The following is a 13565-nucleotide window of genomic DNA, read 5'->3' as shown; positions in this document are numbered from 1 at the left end:
TAGGGTCTAATTTATTTATTTTTTCCTGAGGAGAATAAACCTTCCTCTATTTTCTTGAGAGGAAAAAAATTATCTAGATCTCTATGTATATAAAACATACGCATCAAGCCTTTTTCCATGCTCCTCTGATCTAGAAGATAAAAACAAAGAGATAATCAGACACTTGCTTCAGACCAAGGTGGCACATGATGGTGCCATCAAGTCAGGTGCAAGAGCTCCCCTCTGCTGCTGCACCCCACCTCTGCTGCTGCACCCCACCTCTGCTCCAGGAGGGCAGGTTGGCTGAGACCAGGACACCCGAAAACAAAACCAAACCAAACCCAGGAAATAAAACCCACACAGGAAACACTGCTTCAAAATTTCTATATTATTTACTTTTAAGCAACAGTCCAGCTTTGTGAAGTTACAACACACACTTTAAAGGATGAGATTTTTTTTTTTTCCACCTCATGGTCAAGCACCAGCATGATCATGCACAGCATTGAGTCAGTTGTAAAAAAAATGCCCTGTAGTTTTTATTTATACGATCCACTCCACCTTTACTGAATAAAGTCTGAACAAATCCCCTCCTGGCCTTGGGCCAGGCAGCTCTGGTCACCAGCCCTCTTTTTGGCACCTACCCTGCACTCATAATAGCCCAGTATCAAGAATTTTCAGTGTTTCAAGGCAGCACGGTGTACACTAACCACTTTACAATTGATATGGCGCAGCAGGGCTGAAGGCATTTACCACATGGAGACAGTGAAGCCTTTGACATCCCCAAATCCCACACGTGGAGGAAGGGATGGCTCTTGCTGATTTGTTTGCTGGCCTGTTTAACCAGGATTTGAGACCTTTGTAAAGCTAAGGGGTTCTAAAAAAAAAAAAAAAATCTCAGTACAAAAAACCCTCTAAGCACACTTAGAACCAATCTACTCTCCTTTGAATGACATTACTATACTTCATAAAGCTTTCCCTCAAGTCTATCACTAGAAAATACTCATGTCACTTCCAGCAGATCTGGGGGAAACACAGGACAGAAGTGGAAAAACCCTTGACCTCAAAAAAAAAAAAAAAAAAAAAAAAAAAAAGGAGTACATAAAGTGCTTCTTTTTAATGAAAGAAATTCGAGATGTACAGTCAGGCTCAAGTTGTGCAGTTCACAAGCATGGGGGAAAGAAACAGACACGAGTTCAAAACAGTCAGGAAGGGAAAGGTTTAACCGAGGACTAGGCTGGACTTGCCACCGGGTGGATTTCTCCTGGACGGTGCTGGTGCTACTGGGCTAGGAACAGGTGCAGCAGGCAGGGATTTCTCTTCATTCTGACCTGGGGCAGCTTCTACATCAGCCTCAGTGTTTTCTAAAAGAAAAGAAGCTTTTAAAGTGTTTGGTGTGGATGATGAAAGCCAGATGTTTCACCGGCTTAGACAGATCATCAGCTCCTCTAAGTTTCTCTCCAGGCTTACAGACACAGGGTGCTGCTGGAACCTGCTGGCAGGACAGACTTCAGCCCTCTGAAGTGTTTGTCAGATGAACCCTGAGGCCTTGCAGTTCACTTTCAGGCATTCAAGAGCCACATTCACTCAGCTTCACATTCACTACTAGAAGACCCCAACATATTTTTAATTTTCTATTTTTTTAAAATGACAAGCAGCTTAAGTCTTAAATATTGGGTCAGCACATGAGTCTGACCATTGTCACTCAAGTCAGAGCAGGTGCTGGAAACCCAGTCTCAGAAGCATCAGGGCTTGTAAGCAAGGGCTCCAGCTACCTTCCCAATTTCATAGCATCTGACACACACTCTGAGGCTTCACATGAACAGGCTGGGGAATGGCCATGCATGGGGAGGCTCCCTTCGTGCTTTCCCTGGAAAGCACATGATAGTTTCTCCTATTTTAAATACTTCTCAACAAATGAAGACAGGAAACAAAAGAATTTCTTCACAGGAAGCACTTTAGATACTGTAGCAAATAACTAAAGTATCTGCTTTGCTGACAATGAATTCATGAGCAAAGCAAGAACTCATATGTTTATAGATGAGCACAACCAGTTAAGAGCCAAAGGCCCACATCAACACCCAGAAGTTCCCTGATACTCAGTGAGGGGAGTAGAGCTTCTTCACCAGCTCCATGAAGATATACTTTGGTTTTTTTAATCAGACCAGGTTGTTTCATCTAATGACTAGTTCTTGCTTTGGAGGAACTGAGGAACAGCTGCATATTCACCTTAACCTCCAAACTCATGATTTACTAAATCTTGACCCCACTCCCCCAGACTTCTATTTGAACTGAAGATTTGAGTCTCTCCTCACGAGGCAACTTCTGCACCTCCTTTCACCCGATTACTACACCCTTCTGGCCTTTACACTTCAAGGACTGCATGCAGGATTTAAGGTGTGGGCACATCACTGAGTACAGAGGCAAACCACTGTCACTTCCCATTCTCTCCCTGATGATCTTCAACATTTGGCTAGCACCTCCAAACATTTCAGAGAATTTCCAATAATAAGACTTGAGAGCCAAGGGCTGCACAGAGCTGACACAACACTGACACAGATGAGGTATTCTGGGGTTTCCCCCCCCCCATGCATTACTTTAGACTTATATAAAGATTATTCTGCCTCCTTTTTACCTGCCTATCTTATTTGATTCCTTCTGCCAGATTTTTCTCACCATCAGCACATTTGGCTACTTAGAAGAGCTAATATCACCAACAAAATTGGAGACTTCACTGTTCATTACCTTTTCCAGGTCACAGATCAAGTCACTAAATAAAACTAGTCCCAGCATCACTTCCCATGGCTCATTTTTCCAACCTGAAAAGCAATCACTACCCTTTACCTTTTGCTACCTTCCTATCCACAGGAGCAGCTCTCCTCCCATTCTGTGGCAACTCAGCTTTTTGTGGGTTTGGGGTTTTTTTCTGTTTGGTTTTAGTAATCTTTCAGGGAGAATTTAATCAGAAACACTGAAAACCCACTTGTGTCACTGACCCCCCCCTGTATCTAATGCTTATAATAACAACAAAGAACTCCAGCAGCTTCATAGAGACTCTGTGTAACACAATCTACAACACAGATTCTCTGCTGTATTCAGTAACCCACAGGCACAGCTGAACAAAACACTTAATAGGAAGTTTTTGAGCTTGATGCTTCTGTAGCTCATCTGTACCCCTGCCTGCTTACACAGCAAGCTGGGAACCACAGCCACTGCTCACCCAGCCCTGAATGCCTCATTGTCCCTGCCCTCAGCAGACAGTCAAGCTCTGTGCAGTGCTCACCACCAGCATCTGCTCACCAAATGCCAGAGTCCACCTTCCTGTGTTATCCAGTCACTGGGGACAGTCAATTGAGTGCTGTCTACTTCCCCTTAGCTTGTCAGTCATTAAATCCACAGTGCTAACTGACTCAGAAAAGAAACAAGAACTACTATCACAGAAGACTCTGGAGAAGTTTCTACAGCTCATATAACCAGCTGATATACACATTAATAACTTCCACCTAATCAAGGCATAGATGAGTTTGCTAATCTAATAACTGAAGTGGTAAATGCAATGGGATCAGATCAAATGTTAAAGTTCTTAACAGAAAGCATATCATCTCTGAAACAGCTTTCTGAGTATACTGGAAAACCACTGGAAACTTCAATGCCCAGAAAGGAACACCAGTTCCCAAACAGGAAGCAAGAACACTGCTGCAAAAGGAACATGCTTTCTTCTCCCAGACAGACATGATTAAATAAACTTGCATGCCCCACCTGACACCTACCTGGGGTTTGATAATCAGTTACATACAGAAAATACTTTCCAGATTCAAAAGAATAAACATTTTTGATGATGGAAACCTATTAAAAATCTAGTTATGCTGTGAACTTGTAAGCAGACAGATTTTACTTGGAGGTGGATTCATTCAGTCCCTTTCCAACCATGGAGACAACTCTACAACCTCCAGCACAACAGCACATGGGAGAGGTGGGATGTTCACCAGCTCACACAGCAGGAACATCAAGTGGTGGGAGTGACACAGCTAGCTCAGCATGACTCTGTGCTCCACTGAGCTGCAATACCCCAAAGCTGTCAATGGTAGAAATTAATTTAACAGCCCAGCAACATTCTCAGGTATCTGCCACAGGCTTCAGGTCCAGGAAGCACTAACTTTCTACTCCTTCCTAAGTGCCATCAGTGGAAGTTTAAAATCCCAATGTTTGCCTGTTGTTTTTCTCTTTCAACTTGACCATCTTAAAAAATTTAGTTTTGAGTCTTGGCCACAACAGTAAAAAAAAACCATTTACTCTCCATTAACACTATTTTTTAAAACCACCTCCCAGTACACACTTAACTTGGTACTTGACAAGAACCTCCTTTACTGTGACTTACCAGAAGCAAATCAAAACCCAACAATAAGACATGTGTGAAAACGGGAACTTGTTCTAAGAGCCAGGAATACAGTTTTGTATTCAAAGTCTCAGCCAGCTGTTGCTAACCCAGGCAGCCCTGCTGTTGCTTCCTCCCACCCCATCTCCTCTTGCCTCACCACTGCCTGCAGGCTCTCATCTGACCCCACAGGGAGCTGGTTTAAGCAGCAGAACCCTTAGATCAGTTTACTTCTATTATCAAACCACATCCTCCTACTTGAGACAATCAACTCTTAAATGCCTACAGTGCTAATTAAGATCAGACACACATGGGAAAGAAATACTAAAGTAGCCTGTGTGGTTGGATCAGAAGCAGCCTGCTAAAGAAGCCAGACTTATTTTGGGAACTGATACCACTTAAAGGTAGTGAAAAACATTCTGGGAAACCTCTCACCCTCCCAGCAGAAGTCTTTTCAGGACATGGAACTGCTAATGGCTTCAGTGATCTCCCACAACTCTTAGGTGTTGAAAGCAGCACTTAGAAAGTACCTGTTACACACACATTGCTCTCCTCAGGAAGCAAGCTGTTCTTAAGGTGAACCTTGCAAAGCAGAGACTTCCAGCCTCAGAGCTAGAAAAAACACTTCAAAGTTAACACACACACTGCTGGGGAAATGCCCCTGTTTACATGAAATTTGCAGTATGCATGTCACTTCCTGGGCAAAAATTAGCATTTAAAAACTAACAGGAACTTAACAGCTGGTTAATGCACACACTTTCAGATGCAGTAGCTGGTTCTGATGATCTCTGGGAATGCAGCATCTGCTACTGTGAGAACAGGAAAGAAGTAAATAGCTCAACTAAAATCCACTACGTTGCCTGTACCACTTAATGACAAGCTACTCTAGCAGCACAACAGTCTCTCCATCACTGAACTCTGTGCAAGATGGTATCCACCTCACCTTCTAGCACTTAAATCTTGACACCAACTGCTGCTGGCAAAATAACTGAACAGGACTGCTCTCATTTTTAACCTGATGTCTGCCAGGCACTCCTCCATTTCATTCCACATCCACTCTTCCAAGGTAGTCAGGTCACTTTACTGATTTGATTGAATCAAGGAACAACCCTGAGCTGTCTCCTAACACATGATTATTTGTATATTCTATACCCTCTTCTATTTCAAAAGCACCTAACTGCAAAAGGCTTTTACTAGTAGAGTCCAAAGGAGTTACTCACCAGAAGTTTCACCAGCACCATCTCTCCCCTAGAAGACAGAGAAACACATTTGATCTCACACTTCATAAATAAATACATATATTTTTCCCCTCAGCTGAGAGGGTTCTCAACACTCGCTCCACATTCTGACCATGGTGGTTGGGCACCCTGGTCTATCTAGCAACACTTTGAGTGACAGAGCTGCTGAAGCACTTTTAGACCAGCAACAGGCTCTTAGGGACAGATATCAAGAGTGGTGGGTTCTGCATACATATTCTGCAGATTAATATTATGGGTTTGTAAGCACCAGTTCTTATGGAATGACGAATGTAACTTTATCAGCTGTTTATTTACCCCAACATACTTCCAAAAAAGAGACAGATGCTACTGAAGTAACCCTGATGACATGGCACACTTGTTACTCCCACGCTGTGAAGGGTGCAGGTGGACAGGAACACTTCATCACACACATCCTACATCAGGCAGCACTGCCACTAGCCAGAACTTTGCAGCTGCCCAACAGGAGGGACAGGGAAGTTACACTCTAAACAACCAGCACTAGTTCAGTGTCCCCTCCTTCATACTAAGCAACTTGTTCCAACTTTTATCTGTTAGCAAGGCCAGGAGCATTTGTTCTATCCAGGATATTTAACTTCATTTGTTAAATGCAGGCCAGCTTTTTGCAACATTACTGATAAATTTTCCTTCATTATGTAAACAGCTAAATGCTCCTTTCATACCGAATCTGTTCACAGGCTGCAACTTGACACAAAGAAACTTCCAGCAGTAGCCAAGGCTCCTCAATGGCACGAGGTTTTATCAGCTTACACAGATTCAACATTCTTACTTTCATAGTGAAACTGCAGACATCAGGATATAAATGTGCAGAACTCGGGCAAATGTATCACCTTGAGTCTCAGGCAGGGCTGCAGAACATTAGTTCCAGCTCCTGCTGTTTGCAGCTGTAATTACTGCCTAAAATTAAAGTATTCTGCAGTGGAAGAATTTGTTTGCAAAGCTGAGAACCCACAGTATTTAACATAATTAAGTAGAAAATAGAATTAGACTAAACAGTTTAGTTTTCTTTTCTGTGGTAGCAGCTATAAATTTAATCTCAGTTATATTTGATACATTGGAACAAGACATTTTCTGCAACAAAGAACAATTTAATGGCTCAAAGTGCCTGTTAACAACAAAAAGGAGTTAAAGTGATGATCAGTGCCAATTATAAAAATAACAGTTGCAGTTTATAACCCACGAGGCAAAAGGTATCTGCCACAATACTTGAGATCAGCTATTCACCTACCCAGTTCTTTTCAGAAAACTTAAAAGCTGGAGAGTTTTAAAGAACAAGGGTGGTTTTTTTTCCCCTCTATAATTTGTTTATGCAAGTGCAGTCTACCCTAGGTTCCTATATTTCTAAGTTCAGAGGAATTTTACTCTTAATCCTGTTTTTCCCATTAAACATAATCATACATCAAGCAAACCCCACATTAACACTACAAACCCTGCTCCATATATTGCTCCCCAGTATATAGGTTACATCAAGTGACACACCTGATGGATTTATTAGACAGTAACAGAAATAAAACACGTGTTCAGGCTACTGAAGTATTTGTTGGGATGGCAAACCAAGTCCTTCGTCAGTTTGTTGTAGGTAACTATTGCTTGCAAAATCTGTTAAAACACACAATGACATGCATGGCTGAAGCTAAGATTTCACACCACTTCATTACTGTCTCATCAGTAAGAAGAGTTAAGAGCTCCAGAAAGTGGCTCTTTTAGAAAAATCCAGCCCTTCATCACCATACTGTAAGACTATCACATGTACAAGAACCTTCAGGAAAAGAACAGATTCAAATCCTACAATGTTTCCAACTGTGTGAACATTGATGATAATGAATCACACACAGAGCATGAATTGCCCCATTATCAAGCTCTCCATAGTTAATGTACTGACCTTGGGATCTACAAAGTTTCCACAGCTTGCATCAGTTGAGTTTCTTCTTTGTGGACCAGATGATTCAGAGTCTTCTCTGATTTCACCTGGCTTAGTCCCTACAAGCAGAGATTGATTCTCATCAGATTGCAGGATAAACTTACTGGGAAAGCAGATCGTAAGTCAGTCAGGCTTTTGGGGGCTATTTTTGGTTGGGTGGGTTTTTTTACATTAAAGCTTTACCATTCTAAGATGTCCTGGTCCTTTAGATTATGTCTCACAAATTAGTATCTCATGCAGTGCAGGGTGACATTTAAACACATGGCAACTAGGGTGCTGAGGCCACCCATACTGGAAGTGCTCTGCAGAAATGGCAGCTTAATCCCAGCTGGAAGCAGAACACAAAGCTGAGCTTCCTCTGATTAATCAAGACCAGTAAGTGCTACTTCAAATACTAAGACATAAGTTTATCTTACTCTGACTTGATTAACTTGGAGAAATCACATTCAAAGTGCAATTCTCTCAGCTATTTGCTTGTGACATCTACATCCAAGACTTGCATTTAAAAAAAAACCAAACCTAAATATTAAAAAAAACCCAACAAAACACGTTGGAAGTAATTAAAAATGAGAAATAAAAAACCACTATAATTTATAGCCCTAAACTACCAAGTAGGAAGCAAATTTTGGTTTCCACACTGAGCCACCAGCAGCTGCAAACTGATAAAAATGATGAATTTATACACATCGATAGTTCTGGAAACAAAGCACTATGTTCTTACCTGATGGTTTAGCCCAGGAAGGTGGGTTTTCTTCAGGAGTTCCAAAGATGCTGGATGCCATTTTGTTCCTCCGCACAGGTTGTTCTTTTGGTTCATCAAAACCCAAGGAAAAGTTGGACCCACCACCAGGAGGACGCAGCACCCTGGAGAGAGAGTCAGGTTTTCAACCTCAGGTGCATCATTACTCAGCTACACTCCAACATAGAAAACAAAAAGTAAAAAGCCAAGAGATCTTTGTTGGCTTTTGTAAGGGGCAGTGTCACACAGGATAAATCCTGCCCAGACAGAAACCACACCAGATGACTGGAGCATGCACTGACACTGCCATGTCTTCAGCACATCACTGGAACTGTAAAAGCTGCCTGCCAGCATTCAGTCCAGGCACTGGATCTCCACTACTCTTTAGCAACACTTACAAAAATAAAATACTCCTGCACCCTGCTTGTGCCCTTGACATGGTGTCAACAAGAGCTGCTGCTACCACCAGTCTTCAATGTGTGACAACTGAAAAAAAAAGTCTCTGGGCATGTCAAATGCCAGCTTTTTTAAGAGAACCCTGTGAAGGTGGACATTAATCTTCAAACTGGCAGCTAAAAGCTTGGCATGTGAGGCAAAGTATTGGTTGCATCACTGATGATTGGGGGCTGCAGCCTTTGTTTAGATTTGGTTCCTTGGAAAAACCTTAAAGTCTGCAGCATGTTTACTGGACTAGATTTAAAAGGTGCAATTAAACAGTTTTAAGTTAGATTATTATTAGGAGAGGCACGTATACAAAGCTTCAGATATATAACCTAAGTTAAATTAAAATCTAAATGAAATTAAAAGGGGTAATGGATCAAAACTGGAGGAGGGGAGATTTAGGTGAGACATTAGGAAGAAATTCTTTAGTGTGAGGGTGGTGAGACCCTGGCCCAGGTTGCCCAGGGAAGCTGTGGCTGCCCCATCCCTGGCAGTGTTGAAGGGCAGGTTGGATGGGGCTTGGAGCAGCCTGGGCTGGTGGGAGGTGTCCCTGCCCATGCAGGGGGCTGGAACTGGGTGATCTTTAAGGCCTCTTCCAACCCAAGTCATTCTATGATTACCAATTTCCTATTAGACAGACACAAAAGAAGCCTTCCCAGTACTCCATCAGCTGTATGCTTTTCAACCAAAATTAACAACCACAGCAAAATAAATGGTGAAATGTAAATTCATTCAGATTTATTTTCTGAAGCATGACGTCTTTTCCAAGGCTGATGTGTTAGCTGGAGAAGCCAGACAGAAGCCCAGAGAATAAAAATGTATACGGCTGTCTAAGAACTGTCACAACCCCCAGGGAGGTGGAAGTACACCAACATGGCTTTTAAGACATCCATGCCTTCAAATGAAGGCCAGAACAAGCAAGGAATGGTGCATGCTTCCTCTTCTTTACAAACAAGTTAATAAAGTTAGACCTTTGCAACAGAAAACAGTACACAGATTGTCAGTGCACCAAACCTGGGAATTCCACACAAAGAACAAGTCTGTTTTTACATGTCATCACCACTGGCAATAGCATTCAGATCTTTAGAGACTTTGTGCCAACTGCATTCCAGATGCAACACAGAAACACTTCTCCTGCTGACAGAACTCAATGCAACAGGAAGGAAAATTCACAAAGGTGTTTGGCAGGGATAGTTCTACTTCACTAGCCAACTAGTTTTCCTTATAAAAATTCTTCTCTTAAGTTCCAGCTGCTAATGGGAGGATCCCAGTAGATTGTATGACATGTTTTAATAATCCAATAACATTTTTATTACTTAGCCTTCTTTCTGAATTAAGAGATATGGCCCAATGGTCTTGACTCACACTCCATTATGTTCCCACCCCCTCAAAGGAAATGTCCTGGTACAGGTTTATTTTCTTAGTTGCATCTGTTGCACTTACTGATTTGAAGAACAGTCTGTTCACAGGAGGGTCTGTACCCATCTTACATCACCTTTATTTTACCAGAGCAGTGAAACCAGAACTCTCTTAACAGCATAACAGTTTCCACTGACAGTCTTAATGAAATTAACAGAAGAGGCAATTGAAAGAAAAAAAGGCATCACTCAAACTGCTAAAAAGGAGTAGCCCCTCTTGCCAACCTCAGCCAGAGGTTGACAGATTTTGTTTAAAACCTCTCACAGCCCAGAGATGTTGCAACATGCTTCACCAAAGCTACATTTAATACTTCAAGCCATGAAATGCTCTTTAAATTGCACCTCATCCCATGATGCATACTGAAAACACACCCCAAGCTCCCTCCAGAAACCACTCCTGTCAAGGGGTTGCGTTTCTTTTGCTTTGTTTTAAAACGTACTCGGAAAAGCAAACAGGAAGCATCTGCTTTGTCAGGCCAAAACCTTCCAGCAAAGAGACATGATGGCTCGAAAAAAAAAAACACCCCAAAACCCACGCCACGATCCTCTCCAAACCAGCTGCTACTCCTGCAGAAACGTGGATGCCCGACCAAGTGCTGTGCATCTCCTCACGTCTACCTGCCAAGTTTTCTTTGTTTCGAGACACGCTGCGGCCTCCCCCCCTCCCCACCACCCCTCGGCCCCCGGGAGGATCCCCCGACCCGCCGCAGCCCGGGGAAGGGGCTCCCCTCGCCCCGAACACGCTCCCTTGCCAGGCAGCGGGCAAAGCAGCAGCTCCAGGACCGGGCGGGGGAGGTGCGGGCCGGTCAGACGAGCAGGGCGGTGCGGGACCCACCCGCGGGCTCCCGCCGCTCCGGGCAGGTGGGGAGAGCGGGGAGCGCAGACAATGGAGCCCGCTCGGCCCCACCCAGAACGCGGCAGAGCTGCTCGGGCGGGCCGGGGCCGCGGGCGGGCCCAGCGGCCGCCGGGAAAGGGATCGGGCAGGGGGCGGAGGGGAGCGGGGGCGCCGCGGCTGCCGTCGCCCCCCGCCCCGAGAGGTGGCTGCGCGGCCGCGCCACGAGTCGCCTCCCTTCTTTGTTCCGAAGAGGCAGGGACGCACCGGCACACCCCGGCAGCTCCCACCCCCGCGGCTCGCTCTCCCCCTCCCCCGGGCAGCTGCGGCAGGGCACGGGCACGGCCCGCAGCCCCCCCAGCAGCTCAGCCGAGCCCGCAGCCCCCCGCTGCCCCCGGCTGGGCGCGGCCGCCGCCTCCCGCCGGCCCGCTCGGGAAACGGTAAAAAACGAACGGCACACGCCGAGCCCCGACCCGGCCGGCGCCTGCGGCCCCCCCGCCGCGCTCCGGGCTCCGCCGCTCCCGCCAGGGCCGCCCCGCGCAGCCCCCGCCGGGCCCCGAGGCGAGGCAGGGGGGAGCGACGGCCTCGCCTGACGGCCCCACCGGCCCCCGAGCCCCGCCGGACCTGGAGCTGCTCCTGCCACTGGGGTCCATGCCCGAGAAGGTGGTGGTGGTGGTCATGGCGACAGGGACGGAGAAGACGGGTGAAGGGGAAAAGGCTCCGTGGAGAGGCCAGCGGGAGCGGCGGTCCCGGCGACGCTGACCCACCCACCCGCTCCCCGGCGCTGCTGCCACCGGTGACAACTGCAACCGCCGCCCGCCCCGGCCGCTCCTTTTATAACCTTCTTAAGGCCCGCCCCGCAGCCGCTCCCCGATTGGGCGGTTCAAACCCGATCCCGCGCTCCTATTGGACGACGCTCTGCCACTCTACCTTTGGGCCCGCCTCCCCGTCTATCCCGAGGCGCCTTGCCTCATCCGTGAGAGCCGATTGGTGAAGCGATACGTCTGCTCTGCGCTGATTGGCCGAGCCTGGCGGGCGGCGCCTTGTGTTGGTGATTGGCGGGCGGTCCCCGGGGGGGGCGGTGATTGGCTGAGCCGCACGAGGCCAGACAAAAGTGCCGGTGGCGTTGCCGAGCGCGGGGCTCAGCCCCGGGCGGGCGGGCGGGACGGCAGCCCCGGCAAACTGCCCCTCCTAGGACATCACCTCAGCCACCATCGGGGCCAGCAGTGCCCAGCCCAGCCACCTCACTCGGCCATACCCCCGCTCCCTCACGCACCACCCCGCTGGGAGGCAGTTTGGCCCCTCGTACCTGCCTTGAAGCTGCCTCAGCGCGTTCCACGGAGCCACGGCAAAAATACAGGGATGAACAACCCGGGTGTGTGAGGATTGGAAGATCCAGACTTGTCTGGAAGCTGCAGTGTGAGAGGTTGGGTCCAACTGAGATGGAGGCACGTCAAACACGGGGACACACAGGGCTGGGGGGATGCCACCTCAAAATACATCATGGAATGCAGTAATTAGTGACATCAGGGGATTTTGGAGCAGTGGAGTATTCCAGGACAATTAGGCAAGTCTCAGAACATCCGTGGTCGGCACAGTACACGTCCCAGCAACGCTGCTCTGCTGCAGCTGCACCCTTCCCAGCTGTGGCTGTTCCACAGAACTCACGGACATCCCCCTCAAATCCACCTTTTATTTGGTGACTGGGAACTTCCCGAGTTCCCTGCCAACTTCCAGACATGTAGATACTGCCTCGATCACAACTCTTACTCCAAAATTCATGCATTAGGACCTGCCGCCACCAACGTTATTTTAGTTAGTACTTGCATCAAGGACAGAAAAAGGGGAAGAAAACCCCATTTGTTCTACCCATCCCTCCCAGTTTGTACTAACAACAGCCCTTAATGCCCCCAAACCACTTTTCTCTAGAAAATATTTATTTTTGGTATAGAAAATGCAAAGTTGTGGCTGTTTCACTCTACACACAACATGGGGTGTCATCTGTCTGAACTCTAATCAGCCTTAATATTAACACAACTGGGGACAGAGCTGAGCTGCTAAAACCACACAAACAGGACCACAGAATTAGGTTTGGGGTTTTTTTCCCTAATCTAGGATCTATTTTTTATATATATATATATATATATTAAAAAGAGCCTCAACCACTATTTAGGCCCCCAGGGAATTCTCTGTCACATCACATCTTTCTAGAGGAAGATTAAAGGGAAATTTTAAGTAACATGACACAGTTGTTTTAATTCTATTATCCCTTAGGCTTGGGCATTAGGAAGTCAAATGATACCTACTTTGCATACAGGTAAGAAACTGATCTTTTGGGAACTTTCCAAAGTATTTTGTCATCTAAATGCCTTCTCATTCAAATCCACAGGATTTGACTCTTAAATTTGTACCCCTGAGACATATGGAGCCATTTTTTAAAGTCAAGATGAAGAAAAACCTGTTCTGACAAAGCTAATTCTGACATGCAGCTTTACAATTCTAAGCCTTCAGTATTTCCAAGGGACCACACTGATCTCCAAGACAGTCCTGACTGCAGGACAGTCTTTAAATGAAAGCTGCTTTGCT

The 13565-nt window shown here is 46.0% G+C and overlaps 1 protein-coding gene across 2 annotated transcripts; it reads right to left on the bottom strand.

The window, feature by feature from the left end:
- Positions 1-352: 352 nt before the first annotated feature.
- On the bottom strand, positions 353-11818 carry JPT1 (Jupiter microtubule associated homolog 1). Of its 2 annotated transcripts, XM_051634995.1 has the most exons (5): positions 11604-11818; positions 8271-8413; positions 7511-7608; positions 5572-5599; positions 353-1340 (listed from the first exon to the last, which is right to left on the bottom strand). In XM_051634995.1, exons 1-5 carry the CDS (start codon positions 11657-11659, stop codon positions 1198-1200), a joined length of 468 nt encoding a protein of 155 aa, XP_051490955.1. In that variant the 5' UTR covers positions 11660-11818; the 3' UTR covers positions 353-1197. The 2 variants fall into 2 exon arrangements, with proteins under 2 accessions (XP_051490955.1, XP_051490956.1); XM_051634996.1 differs by lacking the exon at positions 353-1340 and having other exon boundaries at positions 5572-7227; positions 11604-11772.
- Between the last annotated feature and the right edge of the window lie 1747 nt (positions 11819-13565).

This window comes from Apus apus, chromosome 17 (assembly GCF_020740795.1).
Source record: "Apus apus isolate bApuApu2 chromosome 17, bApuApu2.pri.cur, whole genome shotgun sequence".
NCBI lineage: Eukaryota > Metazoa > Chordata > Aves > Apodiformes > Apodidae > Apus > Apus apus.
This window is presented reverse-complemented; position numbering and strand designations above follow the sequence as displayed.

Excerpts from the sequence above, each read along its gene's own strand:
- JPT1 (XM_051634995.1), bottom strand. The coding sequence starts at position 11,659 with ATGACCACCACCACCACCTTCTCGGGCATGGACCCCAGTGGCAGGAGC. Across the intron at positions 8,414-11,603 it reads AGTGGCAGGAGCAGCTCCAG|GGTGCTGCGTCCTCCTGGTG; the intron begins GTCCGGCGGGGC and ends CTCTCTCTCCAG. Across the intron at positions 7,609-8,270 it reads TTCCTGGGCTAAACCATCAG|GGACTAAGCCAGGTGAAATC; the intron begins GTAAGAACATAG and ends CTCTGCTTGTAG.